General features: G+C 40.2%; 3 protein-coding genes across 3 annotated transcripts; all 3 read right to left on the bottom strand.

Moving 5' to 3' along the window:
* Positions 1-1,211: 1,211 nt before the first annotated feature.
* Positions 1,212-2,015, bottom strand: LOC118113884 (hepcidin-like). Its single transcript, XM_035163942.2, has 3 exons — positions 1,860-2,015; positions 1,695-1,772; positions 1,212-1,516 (listed from the first exon to the last, which is right to left on the bottom strand). Exons 1-3 carry the CDS (start codon positions 1,941-1,943, stop codon positions 1,424-1,426), a joined length of 255 nt encoding a protein of 84 aa, XP_035019833.2. The 5' UTR covers positions 1,944-2,015; the 3' UTR covers positions 1,212-1,423.
* Positions 2,016-5,136: 3,121 nt separating this feature from the next.
* LOC118113885 (hepcidin-like) lies at positions 5,137-5,942 on the bottom strand. The gene is made up of 3 exons (XM_035163943.1): positions 5,787-5,942; positions 5,622-5,699; positions 5,137-5,443 (listed from the first exon to the last, which is right to left on the bottom strand). The coding sequence occupies exons 1-3, from the start codon at positions 5,868-5,870 to the stop codon at positions 5,351-5,353; spliced, it is 255 nt and encodes an 84-aa protein (XP_035019834.1). The 5' UTR covers positions 5,871-5,942; the 3' UTR covers positions 5,137-5,350.
* Positions 5,943-9,223: 3,281 nt separating this feature from the next.
* LOC118113882 (hepcidin-like) lies at positions 9,224-9,843 on the bottom strand. The gene is made up of 3 exons (XM_047341062.1): positions 9,693-9,843; positions 9,524-9,606; positions 9,224-9,350 (listed from the first exon to the last, which is right to left on the bottom strand). Exons 1-3 carry the CDS (start codon positions 9,769-9,771, stop codon positions 9,258-9,260), a joined length of 255 nt encoding a protein of 84 aa, XP_047197018.1. The 5' UTR covers positions 9,772-9,843; the 3' UTR covers positions 9,224-9,257.
* Between the last annotated feature and the right edge of the window lie 10,243 nt (positions 9,844-20,086).

The following is a 20,086-nucleotide window of genomic DNA, read 5'->3' as shown; positions in this document are numbered from 1 at the left end:
TGAAACAGTTTTAACAGTTTGAGTGAATCTGATAATGATTGTATAACTGTCTTATTGAATTCAAAAATCAGGTTGTGAAAAACAGAACAGAAATAAAGAAAGGTAGAAATTATTAAACAAACTGACAACACTTAAATCAGGGGACACTCATTTCAATGACTGATTTAAACTGACTTTAGGTGAAACAAAGAATTAAAGACAAAACCGAAACATTTAATTTAATAAAAACAAATAACTAGAAGAAACCAAAGATGCGTGAGATGTCATTAAATCAGTTGTGCTGTGTAGTGTTTCATGAATGAAAAGATGTGGTGTGGAGTGTTAGATGGTAAAAGTAAATATAGGGTGTATAGCAGCATTTCCCCTTAATCTCTCCCAAGGTCAGTGGAGAGTGCTCTTAGAGTACATACTGGGAACACCGGGTTCTGGGGTACTGGTGTGTTCCCAATGGAAGATGCTGTTGAACATCGTAGTCCTGCAACGATGACGTAATGATTATGATGCAGGGAAAATGCACCAAATAGTGTCCGAAAGCATTTTTTATCTTTCGTCAATGAGTTCACCAAATTGTCCTCTACATAGAAGTGAGAAGGCGGAAATGAATAAGTAGGTGATTTTAGACAGAGCCCGACAAAAACAAAAGAACAGCGGCAGCCAAAAGAGATGGGGACGTCTCAAAATAACTTTGTGGGAATAAACGGCACGAGACTGATTTCTTACCCTCGAGTGAACACAATATCTCAGGAGCATGTTGAAGGACTCCCTTCACATTTGGCATAAAACCCCCACGAACGCAATATATATTTAAAAAAAGGCTTGACTCAAAGCTGAACTGACATGAGAAGGTGGTCAAAAAGGTCAAAAGTCACTATGAGAGCACACAACACATAATGATGACAAAGAAATCAACACAAAAGTCTAAAAGGATGAAAAACGATGAAGTGGAGACATTTTATATCCAAAAGGTCAGAATGAACTTCTTTGTGACGTCAAAAACACTATTATTGTGGTCAATATTCAAAACTGTATAAAGCCAGACAACCTGTATTCAGTTTACCACTTCAAATGTAAGAAGTTACATGGGCCGGAAATCATGCCAGTCTAATGCTGTCATGAATTACACATGGATCCACTCATATCTACAATGGGGCATGGAAAATAATATTTTGAGAGTTGCAACATGTAAAAACATATTCAAAACACAGTAAATCAAAGGAGCATTGGCATTTATTGAAAATACACCTTAACATAGAAAATATGTGGGTGATACAGTCACATCTCTGAACACTTAACTACACCATGAACAAATGAGTAACACCATTAAACTATCACATGCTCTACCAGAAATATGTATATAGTTCAATGAACTTTAAGACAAAAGGCAAAACAAATGAATATTTGATGGTTGTTGGAGCAGGAATCCTCAGAATTTGCAGCAAAGTCCACAGACACCAGGGCTGCAGCAGCCGCAGCAGAACTTGCACTTAAAGCCACGCTTCTGTCTGTTGTATGGCATCTGTGTGAGAGACATGAGACATGAGGAGACGTTCATCAGCATCATCATAACTTACTGTGTTGGTTTTCTCTGCTCGTGTAAACTGAGCTTCAGGGCACTTTTGTGACTAAAACACATTCACTTCCATCTGAAAGATCTGATGTGAATTGGTTTGATCCATTCAGTGAACTGAACCTACCATCCACGAGTCCACTGATGTCTCCTGATGTTCAGCAGCTGCATTGTCATTGCTCACTGCCTCCTCCAGCTCTTGTACCTGATAAAGAAGAAATCAAGTCTCAGTATGTTGATGAGAGATTCAAGGCTAACAAGCAAATGAAACGATCTGAAGTCAGGTGCTTACCTCAGGAAAGGTGGCAGAGCTCTGCTGGATACAAATAAAGACGAGCACGACGGCCACTGTGACTGCAACACTGAATGTCTTCATCTTTGAGAGTTTGACTGAGTTAAGTTGTTTAGTTCTTTGACTCTGCTGGTGACTCCTGTCAGCTCCTGAAAGTTCACCTGTCTGATGGTTGAACGTGCACTGTGCTGGTATTTATACTGACTTAGGACACTGTTTCCTCATCACTGACAGTAATTACTCGGCCTGCTTTCAGGACACAATTCCCTGCATCCACACTGGGAAATCCTGCAGTTGGGAAACTCCAGACAAATGTCAAAGTCTCTTTTTGCCCCATTTATGTAAAATTACAAAATAAAACATAGACTTTTTTCTCTTTCCCTGGGTTTAATAGACACCTTACATTTTTCACCAGATCCGTCATGTTTGTTTGGACATATTTCTAAAACTATTGAAGATAAATAATAAATGTTGATTCTTTACTAAACATAGTTTTGGCCACACCTAAAGAATTTATATTTGAAAATTATGTCAAAGATTTCACACAGTCTAACAGGATACATCATAAAAACACACAAGGCTATATTCAAGCAGCAATGTCTTTATTGATAATACACCTTAGGAGAGAAAATATGTAGAATATACAGTCACATCTCAGAGAAGTACAGTGTGACCAAATCAGTAATACCCTTAAAGGTGGATGGTTAATTTCTGTGGTCATGGAGGTGGCTCAGAGAGCACCTCCACCTGGAGCGTATGGCATTGCTTTATATATTCATATATATATTAGTAGTGGTAATAAAGAAATCATTTCCTGGACAAAAAATCATGCTAGTCTAATGCTTTCATGAACTACCTATAGATCCACTCATATCTACACTGGGGCATGGAAAATAATATTTTGAGAGTTGCAACATGTAAAAACATATTCAAAACACAGTATATATACAAAGGAGCAAAATAATATTGAGTCACCCACATATTATTGCTCCATTTATGGACAAAAATAATGTGGCAAAATAAAACATGGACTTTTTTCTCTTTCCCTGGGTTTCATAGACCCCTTACATTGTTCACCAGATCCGTCATGTTTGTTTGGACATATTTCTAAAACTATTTAAGATAAATATTAAATGTTGATTCTTTACTAAACATAGTTTTGGCCACACCTAAAGAATTTAGATTTGATAATTCTGACAAAGATTTCATACAGCCTAACATACGGTGGGCCTGAGAGCTCAACGTACTGCAACTTAAGAAAACACATGCAAGTAGACAAAACACAAGCAAAGTAAGAAAACATCTTCATCAATTTGACAACACAACACAACACATTACGCACAACACAACACATTATAGAAACGCGCTGCAATTACAGAAAACGACAACGGAAGTGTTTCCAGGGGACAACTAAAAGTGATGGACACGTCCGGTTGTTGTTGCTGCCGCAGTTTGGAGTTGTTAAATGGTTTATTTTAACATTGTGATCGCATGATTCAGATATTACTGCAGATGTCTAATGTTAACCGAGCGTTGACGTTTTGCTTACTATTAGCCTGCCAATTCAAACATATGAAATACAATGAAATACACACAATTAAACAACCGGACCTGTCCATCACTTTTAGTTGTCCCCTGGAAACACTTCCATTGTCGTTTTGAGTAATTGCAGCGCGTTTCTATAATGTGTTGTGTTGTGCGTAATGTGTTGTGTTGTGTTGTCAAATTGAAGAAGATGTTTTCTTACTTTGCTTGTGTTTTGTCTACTTGCATGTGTTTTGTCTACTTGCATGTGTTTTGTCTACTTGCATGTGTTTTGTCTACTTGCATGTGTTTTCTTAAGTTGCAGTGCGTTGAGCTCTCAGGGCCACCGTACTAACAGGATACATCATAAAAACACACTAGGCTATATTAAAGCAGCAATGTCTTTATTGATAATATACCTTCGGAGAGAAAATATGTAGAATATACAGTCACATCTCAGAGAAGTACAGTGTGACCAAATCAGTAATACCCTTTAAAGCTGGATGGTTGATTTCTGTGGTCATGGAGGTGGCTCAGAGAGCACCTCCACCTGGAGCGTATGGCATTGCTTTATGTATATATATATATATACTACTATACAGTGTTGTGCATGAACGAGTTGCAAGAACACGTTCATTGAACACGCTAATTTTATGAGAACGATGAACTGAACGCAACTTAATGACAAATAATGAATTTGAACGGTGAACACGTTCATATTATCTGAGGTCTCGCTAAACGTTACGGAATGTTTTCCTTCTCCTGAGGAGAGACGCTGTCTAAATCGAATGCTTGCACCATGTCGTTGCTCAGTGCCAGTAACATCTCCGCGATGTAGCCTAACCTAAACCAACTAACTCGACTTCGCACTACGTTACCCATGATTCATCGCACACACATGTAGTCCAAACAAGCAACGTATTCCAAGACAACAGCTCTCGGTCTCATATAAAAATGGCAAGTGAAAGCAGAGACGCAGACTCAGCGATTACATCCGATGTACCTTATTATTATTTGCGGGATTTTTACAAATCTCACCTTTCTGTGCAAATTGTGTCGTCCTGCGCTGAAAAAGCAAGTCCGGACGTCAGCCTCATCCGCATCTAATTTAAAACGGCATGTGGAGCTGAAGCATCCAGCTAGCCTAAAAAGTTATCTCCAAGTAATTGAAAGTCAAAAAAAGACCAACACCCCTGCCAACAGCCCCAAATGACCCAAACCACATTGTCTGCAGCCTTCAAGGGTAGGATTTCCCAGCAACAGGTAGACAAACTCATGCAGGGTATGAATAAATAAACAGGCAAAATTAGCAATAATTAAAAAAAATAAAAAACATTTCTTTTAGGAATTGATACATATGAAGTACAGTTTAAGGCAAGGGGTAGTGATGGATAAAGTTTTCTTTAAAAAACAAGTTAAGTCTTTCATTCTCACTTTCCACCTTAAAACTATGAAATGAACTGAACTATGAACTAGTTCAGAATTTAAATGGTGAACTATGAACGTGAACTATTCATGTTTACTTGTATGAACTGAACTTTGAACTAGTTCATGAGAGGTGTGAACTTGCACAACACTGCTACTATACTACTATATTAGTAGTGGTAATAAAGGAATCATTTCCTGGACCGAAAATCATGCTTGTCTAATGCTTTCATGAACTACCTATAGATCCACTCATATCTACAATGGGGCATGGAAAATAATATTTTGAGAGTTGCAACATGTAAAAACATATTCAAAACACAGTAAATCAAAGGAGCATTGGCATTTATTGAAAATACACCTTAACAGAGAAAATATGTGGGTGATACAGTCACATCTCTGAACACTTAACTACACCATGAACACATGAGTAACACCATTAAACTATCACATGCTCTACCAGAAATATGTATATAGTTCAATGAACTTTAAGACAAAAGGCAAAACAAATGAATATTTGATGGTTGTTGGAGCAGGAATCCTCAGAATCTGCAGCAAAGTCCACAGACACCAGGGCTGCAGCAGCCGCAGCAGAACTTGCACTTAAAGCCACGCTTCTGTCTGTTGTATGGCATCTGTGTGAGAGACATGAGACATGAGGAGACGTTCATCAGCATCATCATAACTTACTGTGTTGGTTTTCTCTGCTCGTGTAAACTGAGCTTCAGGGCACTTTTGTGACTAAAACACATTCACTTCCATCTGAAAGATCTGATGTGAATTGGTTTGATCCATTCAGTGAACTGAACCTACCATCCACGAGTCCACTGATGTCTCCTGATGTTCAGCAGCTGCATTGTCATTGCTCACTGCCTCCTCCAGCTCTTGTACCTGATAAAGAAGAAATCAAGTCTCAGTATGTTGATGAGAGATTCAAGGCTAACAAGCAAATGAAACGATCTGAAGTCAGGTGCTTACCTCAGGAAAGGTGGCAGAGCTCTGCTGGATACAAATAAAGACGAGCACGACGGCCACTGTGACTGCAACACTGAATGTCTTCATCTTTGAGAGTTTGACTGAGTTAAGTTGTTTAGTTCTTTGACTCTGCTGGTGACTCCTGTCAGCTCCTGAAAGTTCACCTGTCTGATGGTTGAACGTGCACTGTGCTGGTATTTATACTGACTTAGGACACTGTTTCCTCATCACTGACAGTAATTACTCGGCCTGCTTTCAGGAACAGACACAATTCCCTGCATCCACACTGGGAAATCCTGCAGTTGGGAAACTCCAGACAAATGTCAAAGTCTCTTTTTGCCCCATTTATGTAAAATTACAAAATAAAACATAGACTTTTTTCTCTTTCCCTGGGTTTAATAGACCCCTTACATTTTTCACCAAATCCGTCAAGTTTGTTTGGACATATTTCTAAAACTATTGAAGACACATAATAAATGTTGATTCTTTACTAAACATAGTTTTGGCCACACCTAAAGAATTTATATTTGAAAATTATGTCAAAGATTTCACACAGTCTAACAGGATACATCATAAAAACACACAAGGCTATATTCAAGCAGCAATGTCTTTATTGATAATACACCTTAGGAGAGAAAATATGTAGAATATACAGTCACATCTCAGAGAAGTACAGTGTGACCAAATCAGTAATACCCTTAAAGGTGGATGGTTAATTTCTGTGGTCATGGAGGTGGCTCAGAGAGCACCTCCACCTGGAGCGTATGGCATTGCTTTATATATTCATATATATATTAGTAGTGGTAATAAATAAATCATTTCCTGGACAAAAAATCATGCTAGTCTAATGCTTTCATGAACTACCCATAGATCCACTCATATCTACACTGGGGCATGGAAAATAATATTTTGAGAGTTGCAACATGTAAAAATATATTCAAAACAAAGTATATATATACAAAGGAGCAAAATAATATTGAGTCACCCACATATTATTGCCCCATTTATGTACAATTACAAAATAAAACATGGACTTTTTTCTCTTTCCCTGGGTTTCATAGACCCCTTACATTGTTCACCAGATCCGTCATGTTTGTTTGGACATATTTCTAAAACTATTGAAGATAAATATTAAATGTTGATTCTTTACTAAACATAGTTTTGGCCACACCTAAAGAATTTATATTTGATAATTCTGACAAAGATTTCACACAGCCTAACATACGGTGGGCCTGAGAGCTCAACGTACTGCAACTTAAGAAAACACATGCAAGTAGACAAAACACAAGCAAAGTAAGAAAACATCTTCATCAATTTGACAACACAACACAACACATTACGCACAACACATTATAGAAACGCGCTGCAATTACAGAAAACGACAACGGAAGTGTTTCCAGGGGACAACTAAAAGTGATGGACACGTCCGGTTGTTGTTGCTGCCGCAGTTTGGAGTTGTTAAATGGTTTATTTTAACATTGTGATCGCATGATTCAGATATTACTGCAGATGTCTAATGTTAACCGAGCGTTGACGTTTTGCTTACTATTAGCCTGCCAATTCAAACATATGAAATACAATGAAATACACACAATTAAACAACCGGACCTGTCCATCACTTTTAGTTGTCCCCTGGAAACACTTCCATTGTCGTCTTCAGTAATTGCAGCGCGTTTCTATAATGTGTTGTGTTGTGCGTAATGTGTTGTGTTGTGTTGTCAAATTGAAGAAGATGTTTTCTTACTTTGCTTGTGTTTTGTCTACTTGCATGTGTTTTGTCTACTTGCATGTGTTTTGTCTACTTGCATGTGTTTTCTTAAGTTGCAGTGCGTTGAGCTCTCAGGGCCACCGTACTAACAGGATACATCATAAAAACACACTAGGCTATATTAAAGCAGCAATGTCTTTATTGATAATATACCTTAGGAGAGAAAATATGTAGAATATACAGTCACATCTCAGAGAAGTACAGTGTGACCAAATCAGTAATACCCTTTAAAGCTGGATGGTTGATTTCTGTGGTCATGGAGGTGGCTCAGAGAGCACCTCCACCTTGGAGCGTATGGCATTGCTTTATATATATATATATATATATACTACTATACAGTGTTGTGCATGAACGAGTTCAAAAGAACGCGTTCATTGAACACGTTCATTTTTATGAGAACGATGAACTGAACGCAACTTAATGACAAATAATGAATTTGAACGGTGAACACGTTCATATTATCTGAGGTCTCGCTAAAACGTTACGGAATGTTTTCCTTCTCCTGAGGAGAGACGCTGTCTAAATCGAATGCTTGCACCATGTCGTTGCTCAGTGCCAGTAACATTTCCGCGATGTAGCCTAACCTAAACCAACTAACTCGACTTCGCACTACGTTACCCATGATTCATCGCACACACATGTAGTCCAAACAAGCAACGTATTCCAAGACAACAGCTCTCGGTCTCATATAAAAATGGCAAGTGAAAGCAGAGACGCAGACTCAGCGGCTACATCCGATGCACCTTATTATTATTTGCGGGATTTTTACAAATCTCACCTTTCTGTGCAAATTGTGTCGTCCTGCGCTGAAAAAGCAAGTCCGGACGTCAGCCTCATCCGCATCTAATTTAAAACGGCATGTGGAGCTGAAGCATCCAGCTAGCCCCTAAAAGTTATCTCCAAGTAATGTAAAGTCAAAAAAGACCAACACCCCTGCCAACAGCCCCAAATGACCCAAACCACATTGTCTGCAGCCTTCAAGGGTATGATTTCCAGCAACAGGTAGACAAACTCGTGCAGGGTATGAATAAATAAACAGGCAAAATTAGCAATAATTAAAAAAATTTTTAAAAACATTTCTTTTAGGAATTGATACATATGAAGTACAGTTTAAGGCAAGGGGTAGTGATGGATAAAGTTTTCTTTAAAAAACAAGTTAAGTCTTTCATTCTCACTTTCCACCTTAAAACTATGAAATGAACTGAACTATGAACTAGTTCAGAATTTAAATGGTGAACTATGAACGTGAACTATTCATGTTTACTTGTATGAACTGAACTTTGAACTAGTTCATGAGAGGTGTGAACTTGCACAACACTGCTACTATACTACTATATTAGTAGTAGTAATAAAGGAATCATTTCCTGGACCGAAAATCATGCTTGTCTAATGCTTTCATGAACTACCTATAGATCCACTCATATCTACAATGGGGCATGGAAAATAATATTTTGAGAGTTGCAACATGTAAAAACATATTCAAAACACAGTAAATCAAAGGAGCATTGGCATTTATTGAAAATACACCTTAACAGAGAAAATATGTGGGTGATACAGTCACATCTCTGAACACTTAACTACACCATGAACACATGAGTAACACCATTAAACTATCACATGCTCTACCAGAAATATGTATATAGTTCAATGAACTTTAAGACAAAGTAAAACAAATGAATATTTGATGGTTGTTGGAGCAGGAATCCTCAGAATCTGCAGCAAAGTCCACAGACACCAGGTCTGCAGCAGCCGCAGCAGAACTTGCACTTAAAGCCACGCTTCTGTCTGTTGTATGGCATCTGTGTGAGAGACATGAGACATGAGGAGACGTTCATCAGCATCATCATAACTTACTGTGTTGGTTTCTCTGCTCGTATAATGCTTCAGGGCACTTTTGTGACTAAAACACATTCACTTCCATCTGAAAGATCTGATGTGAATTGGTTTGATCCATTCAGTGAACTGAACCTACCATCCACAAGTCCACTGATGTCTCTTGATGTTCAGCAGCTGCATTGTCATTGCTCACTGCCTCCTCCAGCTCTTGTACCTGATAAAGAAGAAATCAAGTCTCAGTATGTTGATGAGAGATTCAAGGCTAACAAGCAAATGAAACGATCTGAAGTCAGGTGCTTACCTCAGGAAGGTGGCAGAGCTCTGCTGGATACAAATAAAGACGAGCACGACGGCCACTGTGACTGCAACACTGAATGTCTTCATCTTTGAGAGTTTGACTGAGTTAAGTTGTTTAGTTCTTTGACTCTGCTGGTGACTCCTGTCAGCTCCTGAAAGTTCACCTGTCTGATGGTTGAACGTGCACTGTGCCGGTATTTATACTGACTTAGGACACTGTTTCCTCTCACTGACAGTAATTACTCGGCCTGCTTTCAGGAACAGACACAATTCCCTGCATCCACACTGGGAAATCCTGCAGTTGGGAAACTCCAGACAAATGTCAAAGTCTCTTTTTGCCCCATTTATGTAAAATTACAAAATAAAACATGGACTTTTTCTCTTTCCTGGGTTTAATAGACCCTTACATTTTCACCAAATCCGTCAAGTTTGTTTGGACATATTTCTAAAACTATTGAAGATACATAATAAATGTTGATTCTTTACTAAACATAGTTTTGGCCACACCTAAAGAATTTATATTTGAAAATTATGTCAAAGATTTCACACAGTCTAACAGGATACATCATAAAAACACACAAGGCTATATTCAAGCAGCAATGTCTTTTTGGCTAAAATCATGGTGTAAATGACCTTGTTTCAAGTCGAATATGAATGTCGGGGCATGCGGACACGTGAATGACACCACACGAGCAGTATGGACATATATATGATTTTAAATTTAAGGGAATGTAATAATGATTTTAAAGCCGAGTATCAGTTTATAGTAAGTCCAAGTGTTTATATTTAATATATAGGGTATGATGTCACAAGGAAATTAACCATCCACCTTTAAGGGTATTACTGATTTGGTCACACTGTACTTCTCTGAGATGTGACTGTATATTCTACATATTTTCTCTCCTAAGGTGTATTATCAATAAAGACATTGCTGCTTGAATATAGCCTTGTGTGTTTTTATGATGTATCCTTTTAGACTGTGTGAAATCTTTGACATAATTTTCAAATATAAATTCTTTAGGTGTGGCCAAAACTATGTTTAGTAAAGAATCAACATTTATTATGTGTCTTCAATAGTTTTAGAAATATGTCCAAACAAGCTTGACGGATTTGGTGAAAATAGGGTCTATTAAACCCAGGAAAGAGAAAAAGTCCTATGTTTTATTTTGTAATTCTACATAAATGGGGCAAGACAGAGACTTTGACATTTGTCTGGAGTTTCCCAACTGCAGGATTTCCCAGTGTGGATGCAGGGAATTGTGTCTGTTCCTGAAAGCAGGCCGAGTAATTACTGTCAGTGATGAGGAAACAGTGTCCTAAGTCAGTATAAATACCAGCACAGTGCACGTTCAACCATCAGACAGGTGAACTTTCAGGAGCTGACAGGAGTCACCAGCAGAGTCAAAGAACTAAACAACTTAACTCAGTCAAACTCTCAAAGATGAAGACATTCAGTGTTGCAGTCACAGTGGCGTGGTCGTGCCTTTATTTGTATCCAGCAGAGCTCTGCCACCTTTCTGAGGTAAGCACCTGACTTCAGATCGTTTCATTTGCTTGTTAGCCTTGAATCTCTCATCAACATACTGAGACTTGATTTCTTCTTTATCAGGTACAAGAGCTGGAGGAGGCAGTGAGCAATGACAATGCAGCTGCTGAACATCAGGAGACATCAGTGGACTCGTGGATGGTAGGTTCAGTTCACTGAATGGATCAAACCAATTCACATCAGATCTTTCAGATGGAAGTGAATGTGTTTTAGTCACAAAAGTGCCCTGAAGCTCAGTTTACACGAGCAGAGAAAACCAACACAGTAAGTTATGATGATGCTGATGAACGTCTCCTCATGTCACACAGATGCCATACAACAGACAGAAGCGTGGCTTTAAGTGCAAGTTCTGCTGCGCCTGCTGCAGACCTGGTGTCTGTGGACTTTGCTGCTGATTCTGGATTCCTGCTCCAACAACCATCAAATATTCATTTGTTTTGCCTTTTGTCTTAAAGTTCATTGAACTATATACATATTTCTGGTAGAGCATGTGATAGTTTAATGGTGTTACTCATTTGTTCATGGTGTAGTTAAGTGTTCAGAGATGTGACTGTATCACCCACATATTTTCTCTGTTAAGGTGTATTTTCAATAAATGTCAATGCTCCTTTGATCCTTTGTGTTTTGAATATGTTTTTACATCCGTTCAGTTTTTACAACTCTTATAATATTATTTTCTATGCCCCAGTGTATATATGAGTGGAGCTTTTGGTGATGAGGGATGATGCTGTTCAGGCCTCCTGCCCCACATCTGTGTTATTGTGAGCAGGTCTGAGCAGAGAATCTCCTGCTGCATTGTTTATGGTTGAATAATGACCAAAATATAATTAGTGTTGCAGAGTATTATGACATCACAAGGAAGTTAACTTTTCACCTTTTGAATATAAAGTGTCACAACATCATTAACTCCATAGATCCCTGCAAAAGCTGCAGCATATGCTCACTTCTCACAGTTATTGGTCCAGGTGATGAAGGAGGAAGTGAGTGAGCAGAGTGTGTGGAGCAGCTCCAGGATGGACCAATGAGCTGTACTGAGACACATCAAATCTATCCGAAAGCTCCCGAAAGGAGTTTTTGTTGCCCATATACCAAATAGGAACATCAGCATCTTGACCTCCAACATGATGGCAGTGGTTTAAACGCTGTTGCTCAAGCTTGAAGACCAAGAAGTCAAATTGAGCCTTGCTGACGTAAAGATGGCGACGGAATGTGTGCTCAATCCATTTCCAGTAGGATTTCCCATTTTGTGCCCGTCTCGAGAACAGGGTTCCTGGAAGGTGAAGGCAAAGCAAACCTGCAAGAAAACAGAAAGAGTGAGAATGAAGTTTAAATGAAAATGTTACATTGAGAAGATGACTTTAGAACGTTAGGGCTTTAAGTTTGTTATAACCTGAACTATGTAGTATAAAGAGGAAAGGAGACAGGGATGCATAGGCTGTAGGTGCATTGTGTGTGTGTGTGTGTGTGTGTGTGTGTGTGTGTGTGTGTGTGTGTGTGTGTGTGTGTGTGTGTGTGTGTGTGTGTGTGTGTGTGTGTGTGTGTGTGTGTGTGTGTGTGTTTCCAAGTGTGAGAGAATGCAGAGATAGGTAATACGCACAGTATGGGTTTGAAACTAAGTGAAATGGAAAGTGCGGACCTACCTTACATTGTAGCTGACAAGCTCGGTACCCGTTTATAATACACAATATTGAGCCATGTGGTTCGTTATTTGAATGAGCAAGACTTAGAATTACAGCATACGCCGTTTCTCCTCACTGATAGTGTTGTGGTAACTCGTGTAGGGCCTCAGTACATGCTTCTGATGTTCAGAGGCTAGCCAAACAAACATGAGTTTCCTGAAGGCATCCATGCTTTTCCGAGCAGATGCACTGGAACACATTTAGATCGGAGGTAAAAAAAAATCAGGCAGAATTAGTGCCTTCCGACTTGCAATGCAACACAGCGTTATATAGTGGGAACACCGGGCCAAGGGGTGTTCCCAATGGAAGATGACAAGACCAAAACCACTGGGCATTTGCAACACACAGATAAATGGTTTGTCTGAAATCACTCACTGATCACTATATAGTCCACTATATGGACAACCGATGGTCAGCAACAGAGCAACATATACCATCATGCATTGCACTAGCGGCATTGACAGGAAGAAAAATGTTGGCGAGACGAAAGGAAAGAGGAGAGCAGGAACAAACCAACCTGTTGACGTTCAAGTATAACTCAAAGGAGCATTGGCATTTATTGAAAATACAACTTAATGGAGTAAATGTGTGGGTGAGGAAAGACTCACAATGTCAAAGAAAGTGAAAATAAAGCTTCTATACTGACCAGGGATGATTGTCATCATTAGCCTGTCAAATCTTGTGGTGCGGCCAACAATGTGTTGTGTGCTCTCATAGTGACTTTGACCTTTGACCACCAAAATCGAAGCACTTCAACTTTGAGGCAAATTGATGGTTTGAACACATTTCCTCAACGCGTTTTCTAAGATATCGCATTCATGATTTGAAGCACATGTTTTGTGAGATCACAGTGAACTTGAACTTTGACCTTATGTTTTTGTGGCAAGTAAAATGAAGTTACCTTCAGGCTTTTCTAATGAATCACATTCATGAGGTCATACTGACATTGTCAGGGTTTTGTATTTGTCAGTGTTTAGTTTCCACCTCTGTTTGAAGAAGGGTTTTCAGTTTAATTATTACTACCGCCTCTTGTCATGTTTATCCCTGTTTATGTCTGTTTGAGTTGTTTCTGGGTTTCATGTTTTCACACTCCGTGTTCTGTTTCCTGTTTTATTTTGTAGTCTCTGTTCCGTGTGTTTTCTTTCTTCACTTCCTGTCTGTGATTGTCTGCACCAGTCCTCATGTGTTCCACCTGTGCCCAATTGCCCCTGCCTTCCCTGTGTGTGTATTTAAGCCTCTGTGCTCCCCTTTGTCCTTGTCGGATCGTTGTTGTATGTTTGGTGTGATCGCTTGTCTAACCGTCATTATGTCCTGTCCTGATCTCCTGTGTTTCTGTGTCCGGTGTCTCCTGAGCTCTCGTCCTCTTCTCCTGTGTAATTCTCCTGTGTTTTCTCGCGTGTGCTTTTGTTTTTGCAGTTTTGATTTTTGAGATTCCTGTGTTTGTTATTTTTCTGTTAAAGACTTTTCATTAAAAAATACTCTTTAGTTTAAACTCTGCATCCTGGGTCCATCTGCCTCACCAACCCTGACAGACAGCCAAAATTGAAAAACATTCTCTCAAAGAAATCTTCAGAAATCAAGTTTTAAAGGCCAAACAATGTGTTTAGTGTTATATTAAAATACAGATTTTACATATTTAGCTGTGTTTTTAATTTTGTATGTTGTGATTGTTCAGTTCTGTTCAGGTACTTCATTAAATGCATACACATTAAGTCTAAATACAGTACTGTATATGTTGTCTGATAGATGTAAACTTCTACTACTCTTTAAAATGCCCCCTTCAAGGACATCATGTGAAATAATCACTTTAGTATGGAGTTAAATTCATTCAAATTGCACATTTGATATCCCAAAATCATTTCAAGAGGATTGGTGAATACAGAGTACATTTCCCTTTGAAACTGCATTGTAAAACTTTACAACTGAAAATGTTGTCACATACAGGCAACTTTTTATCTGTAGAAAATCATTAAAAAATCCCTGTCCACTAATCCAAAATAGAGAACCGTGCATTTCCAATCCTCCTAGCATCAGCCAGGAAGCCATGCCGTTCCTGCTGCCCGTGATGAGGCAACAGCAGTGAGCATAAATATCAGTTTGTGATACTCATCCCTCAGACAGGAGAGGGATCTGACAGGAGACACAAAGACTGCAACTGTCAGGTCTAAAGATCAAGATATTCAGTGTTAAAGTTGCAGTGGGCGTGCTCGCCTTTATTTGCATCCAAGCAATTTCTGTCTTCCCATCCACTGGAGTAGGAGCCTTACTTTAAGTAATTGCATTTCCCTCTAAGCCATGTAGATATATATTGATATACATAAGATTCAGAGGTGTTGTACATAGATGTGCACAAATGATTAACACATGGAAACGCTGGAGGAGCCTACAAGCCATTACTATCCATGTGCAGCATAGGAGGAGGCATCAGTAGAAACCTGGATGGTTTCACATGAACTCATATGTGAATGATAGGAAAGACAAACAGAGCGATTGACCATCATATCTCTTGTCTTTCATGCAGATGCCATGTGACATCAGGCAAAAGCATTACACAAATTTGGTCCAATCAGATACGAGTATTGCTACGGCAGCTTTGATCAATTCATTTCCGCTCAAATGCTTTTCAATACTGACATTGAATTAGCCAGTACACCAAAAAGGATCATATAAAGACAAAAATAGCCAGTGGTGAATGTTTTCTCAGTGGCTTAAAAAGTGCTACAATAGCTTTTGATAGCTTCACGCTCGTCCTGTCGTCACTGAGGAAACACATCGGACGCTGCAGGAGCACAGATGCTGCAAAAATGGACAAACGTTTACAAGGACACAACTCAACCACCAAAACGGGAGGACAAGGAGCTTATAACCCATTTGATGTGAGTGAATGTTTAATCACAAGTAACAGGTCAGGTCGTGGGGCATATGTTAACAGGTCCAGATTTGACTTGTCTAGTTTGCAAAAATAGACCTGTGTGTATGCACTCAACTGAGGGCCATTCAAGTTATTACTGATATACAGCCAATAACACATAATAATACGCAGGCCCACATACTGAGCGTTGAGGAAGTAACATCCTCCACTGGCCTCTGTCAAACAACACTTGAAATGTTATTTTCCAAGGGTGGTCTTCTGTCCACGTGCTAACCACGCCCAACTCAGCTCTGCTGTGCTTCTCTCAATTCGTTCCGGTGCCGTACAGGGAGGTATGGCATCCGGCCATGGTATGCTATTGTGTTACTTTCAGCATGGCTGGATTGCACCGCACAAGTATAATGAGCACAAAGGTCAAATAAGCGGGCTGGTGTTAATTCAGTGAAGAAATGATTAGGGGACATGCAGTCTCAGATGGTCTCTGTGATAGAGTTATGAAACAACATGAGAGGTCAACACATGCAAGTCATGCAAGTGACAAGCAGAACAATGGCCAATGTGTGGTTTAAGCCTGCGTGATTAGGATTTAATTACCCACACACACGCAGAAGTGTGCGTACACCCCGGAAAAAAAACGTACATTTTCTCGCACTCACACATGCACAGACTGCCAGTCTGGAGCCTGGCGGACTCCGGCTCTGATCCCACCCTCATGCAGCCTTGCAGGGGGCTGAGCATGGTGCCAGGCCTGCCTCGCGCCCAGACGGATGCCCGTTGTACTCCCCCATACCAACAGAGCTGCTGCCAAACCACACAAGGAGATAGTAAATGAGAGCAGAGGGCTCTGTTCAGCTTCCTCACACACACACACACGTGCCATGTGGTTTATTTTATCTGACTCATACCCACACACAAAACACAATGCAGGCAGCCAGGCAGGCAGCCATTAAGGGCCTGTTCATTGGTGAACTCTTGTGCTCGAGCTCTATAAATCTTCAAGCTACCATTTTTGTAGCACAATCTGAAGGGTTCGGGTGGTAATCTGAGAAATCAATGGGATGTTGCTGGGGTTTTTTCCCAATATAAAAGTAGACATTTTTGACTGGATAACACTTACACAGAGGCTAGAGAACTAAAAACATAGTAAAGCTGAGGCTGAGAGGAAAAGTCATTAGTTTTTCAGGTATTCAGTCAAGCGCCAGTCTTAAAGTTAAAATAAAGCTTGATGATGGCATTAAAGGAAAAGTAAGGAGACCGAAGTTATTTCAATTCTTCCTCAGGGGGAAACGAATGCATCTACCAGATTTTATGGAAAACCAGTTGATAGTTGTTGAGACGTTGCACTAAAAACATCAGCGTCATGGGGTGCTAGGAGAATTTAGGTAAGGTCTCGACCATTAAGATGGACGATGTGTCTCCACTTCCTCCCACTATCCAGAAATTAAGCTGAAATATCCCAAATATAAACACTGCCATCTTGTGCATTTGGAGCCAGAGTCTGTGCAGTAGCGGTCGAGGCATGGAGCCACCGTAACAAGGTCCCGTTCTTACACACACTCAACCAATCACAAGTCACTCTCTGCTGTCAATCATGACGTTTCACCCTGTCTTTAATAGCATCAAATAACTAAATAGAACTAAATTTATCAGAAACATGAACACATGGTCGTAGATTAGTATCTAACTTCCTAATATGAGAGAAACAAACTTTGAGAAAAATCTATTTGTGTACTTCGACTTTTTAGTTTGGTCCACGTCCCATTCACGATCACGGAGGAGACAGGAGTTATGACCTATACTACAGCCAGCCACGAAGTAGCAATCGAGAAACTTTGGCTTCACTTTTGGGAAGCAGTCATGTCGTCCATCTTTAGATGCAGTATGCTGTCTGTACTCTTCATCCTCTGGACACCAGAATGTCTGCACAGAATTTAACGACAAAACGATCCACAGATTTCATCAGTTTGGACTGAAGCGACGGCTGAGTAACACACTAGCAGACTGACATTTTCAACCCAGAGCGACGCTGTTATGATGGATTTGTTCTTTAATTTTCTAAATTTAAAAAAACAAAACAATGCAAGTCAATACACAAAGTCGTCATGATCCTCTTATGGTGCTGCTTATCAAAGCCTATTTGTGGCTAATTCATTACTCCATAGTAAATGAGATATTGTGATTAAAGGCCTTTACACACTGGGGGTGACATATTGTGTGATTAATTCACATCAACTTTATTTGATCAATTCGTTCAATTCATCAAACTGTTGTTTTTACAACGAGTACGTCTATACAGAGTCACCATCTGTATAGAACAAAGTAGTGAAAATATGACATAGGTCGATCGACCAAATACATTGTTGTAGTTAGTGTTGTTTTCAGCATGGAGGTAAGGGGTGATGTAGAATGCAGGGGCTGCAGAGTTTTCATTTCAAACACTCTATTTATAGTGTGCATCGCTGCCTGTATAGTCATTTGTTGTGAATTTTTCAAAGGCAAATATGCATTTTCATGTTTCGCGCCATTAATACTTGTTTTAAATGGACATCCAGCACTATGGAGTAGAACTTTGGATCGGCTCTCTTTTAATGTTCCTCTTGATTAGATCCAGAGGGCCACATTACAAACTATATTGCCTGTAATATCTCATTTGACTGCAATTGTTTCAGACACGTAACCGACAGATTAGTCATCACTTTCTACAGTTAATCACTTAAACCAGCAGCTGCAGCGCATGGAGTGTGAACCAGAGGCTCCACCGCAGGTCACACTCCACAGCAAAGGCTGGGAGCCATTCACACACACACACACACATAATCAAGACTGGGAACCACTGTCATGAGGTCAAGACCTCCACTACAGCTGAGTTGATTAAACACGTTTCTACAACCCACACACTGCCCAATAAAATCTGCTGTGCTGAGGGATGATGACTGCCTCACACTCATCGGGAGCATCACTGGCTCCAGCCCAGCGAGCGAGACACGCTGCTGCACGGCTCCACTTCCACCTACTCGACACGCCTTTGGGGAGCAATCAGCACGGCTTCTTGTTAGTAGGATAATGCCTGTTTGTACACGTGTATGTGTATGAATGAATATTTCCTCCCCAGACCCTCCACTTGGAGGCAAAGGTTGCTTCGGAAGCATGGCACTGCATAATCCGCTCCTGAATGAAGGCCGGGGGGGAAGATAAACATTCCAGGACAATGAGACCCTCCTTTACCCCCTGCTGTACTCATACCCACTTAAAATCTGCTTACCCACAATGCAACTCTTGGCTCAAGTGAATAATCCCCCACTCCGCTCCACCCACGCCCTCTCTTTCCCCGCCGGAAGCCGCGCTCTGCCACTACAGAATAACATATCCCCTCTCCTAAAAGCCACAAGTGTCAGCCATGGCTCAGATACAGCCCTTGTGGGCCCTTACTGAGCATATTATGTCCAATTCAACTGGTCTTAATATACTTTAATAAGACCTGTTTTCGATTAATTCTCCCTTGAAACCGGTAGTAACACGGCTACTAGGCACATATAAAAACTGAATGAATGGACTCAGGCTGCCAGAGTCCAGAGGGGGGAAAAAATGAATCCTTGTGGATTCGTCCTCACCAGCTGGCTCTTGAGCCCAATATAATGGTTGTGCCCATGGCTCTCAGAGCGCCAGTGAGAGAAAACATTTGCCCAGTCTGTAATGTGTTTAAGGTGCGCAGTATGATTCAGTTCAGGTCATAAAGTTTGCGCATGTCACATCCTGAGTGGAGGGACAGGGCCGCTCAGCGTATATCACCCTCAAGAGAACGGGGACAATAGCTTTGTGTTGTATTTGGATGTCAGCGTAGAATAAAAAGCATGGGGGTTAAATAAGCAGAAAAAAATACTTACAGCACCCATAGGAAACACCACACTGTGTCTGTATTGAAACGCCTGTCTGTTCCATGTTATAAAGGGTGATAAAAAAATGTCCCCTACTGCACCTGCTGTTATAAGGCCTAACCGCAGAAACACTACCACAGTGAATGACTCATAAATATTCTCCCATTTGTCGTCCTAGCGTGAAATAAAGTCAAACACAGCATGGTGATATTAATGCACAAAGTGAACATTAGGACCATGAATCTTTTCCCCCTTCCTGCCGGAGGGGTGAAGCAGATGTGGAGCGGCTTCCATGGCTGTGATCAGCATCCACAGCGCAGCTTCCTGCACTTCCAGCACTGCAGCGCAAATGTTTCTGCAGCAAAGCAAATAACTGTCACAGGCAGTTAGCTTTTATTGAAGAACATATTTATTTTGGGGATTAAGTTGT

The sequence above is a fragment of the Hippoglossus stenolepis genome, chromosome 8 (genome assembly GCF_022539355.2).
Source record: "Hippoglossus stenolepis isolate QCI-W04-F060 chromosome 8, HSTE1.2, whole genome shotgun sequence".
NCBI classification, from domain to species: domain Eukaryota; kingdom Metazoa; phylum Chordata; class Actinopteri; order Pleuronectiformes; family Pleuronectidae; genus Hippoglossus; species Hippoglossus stenolepis.
This window is presented reverse-complemented; position numbering and strand designations above follow the sequence as displayed.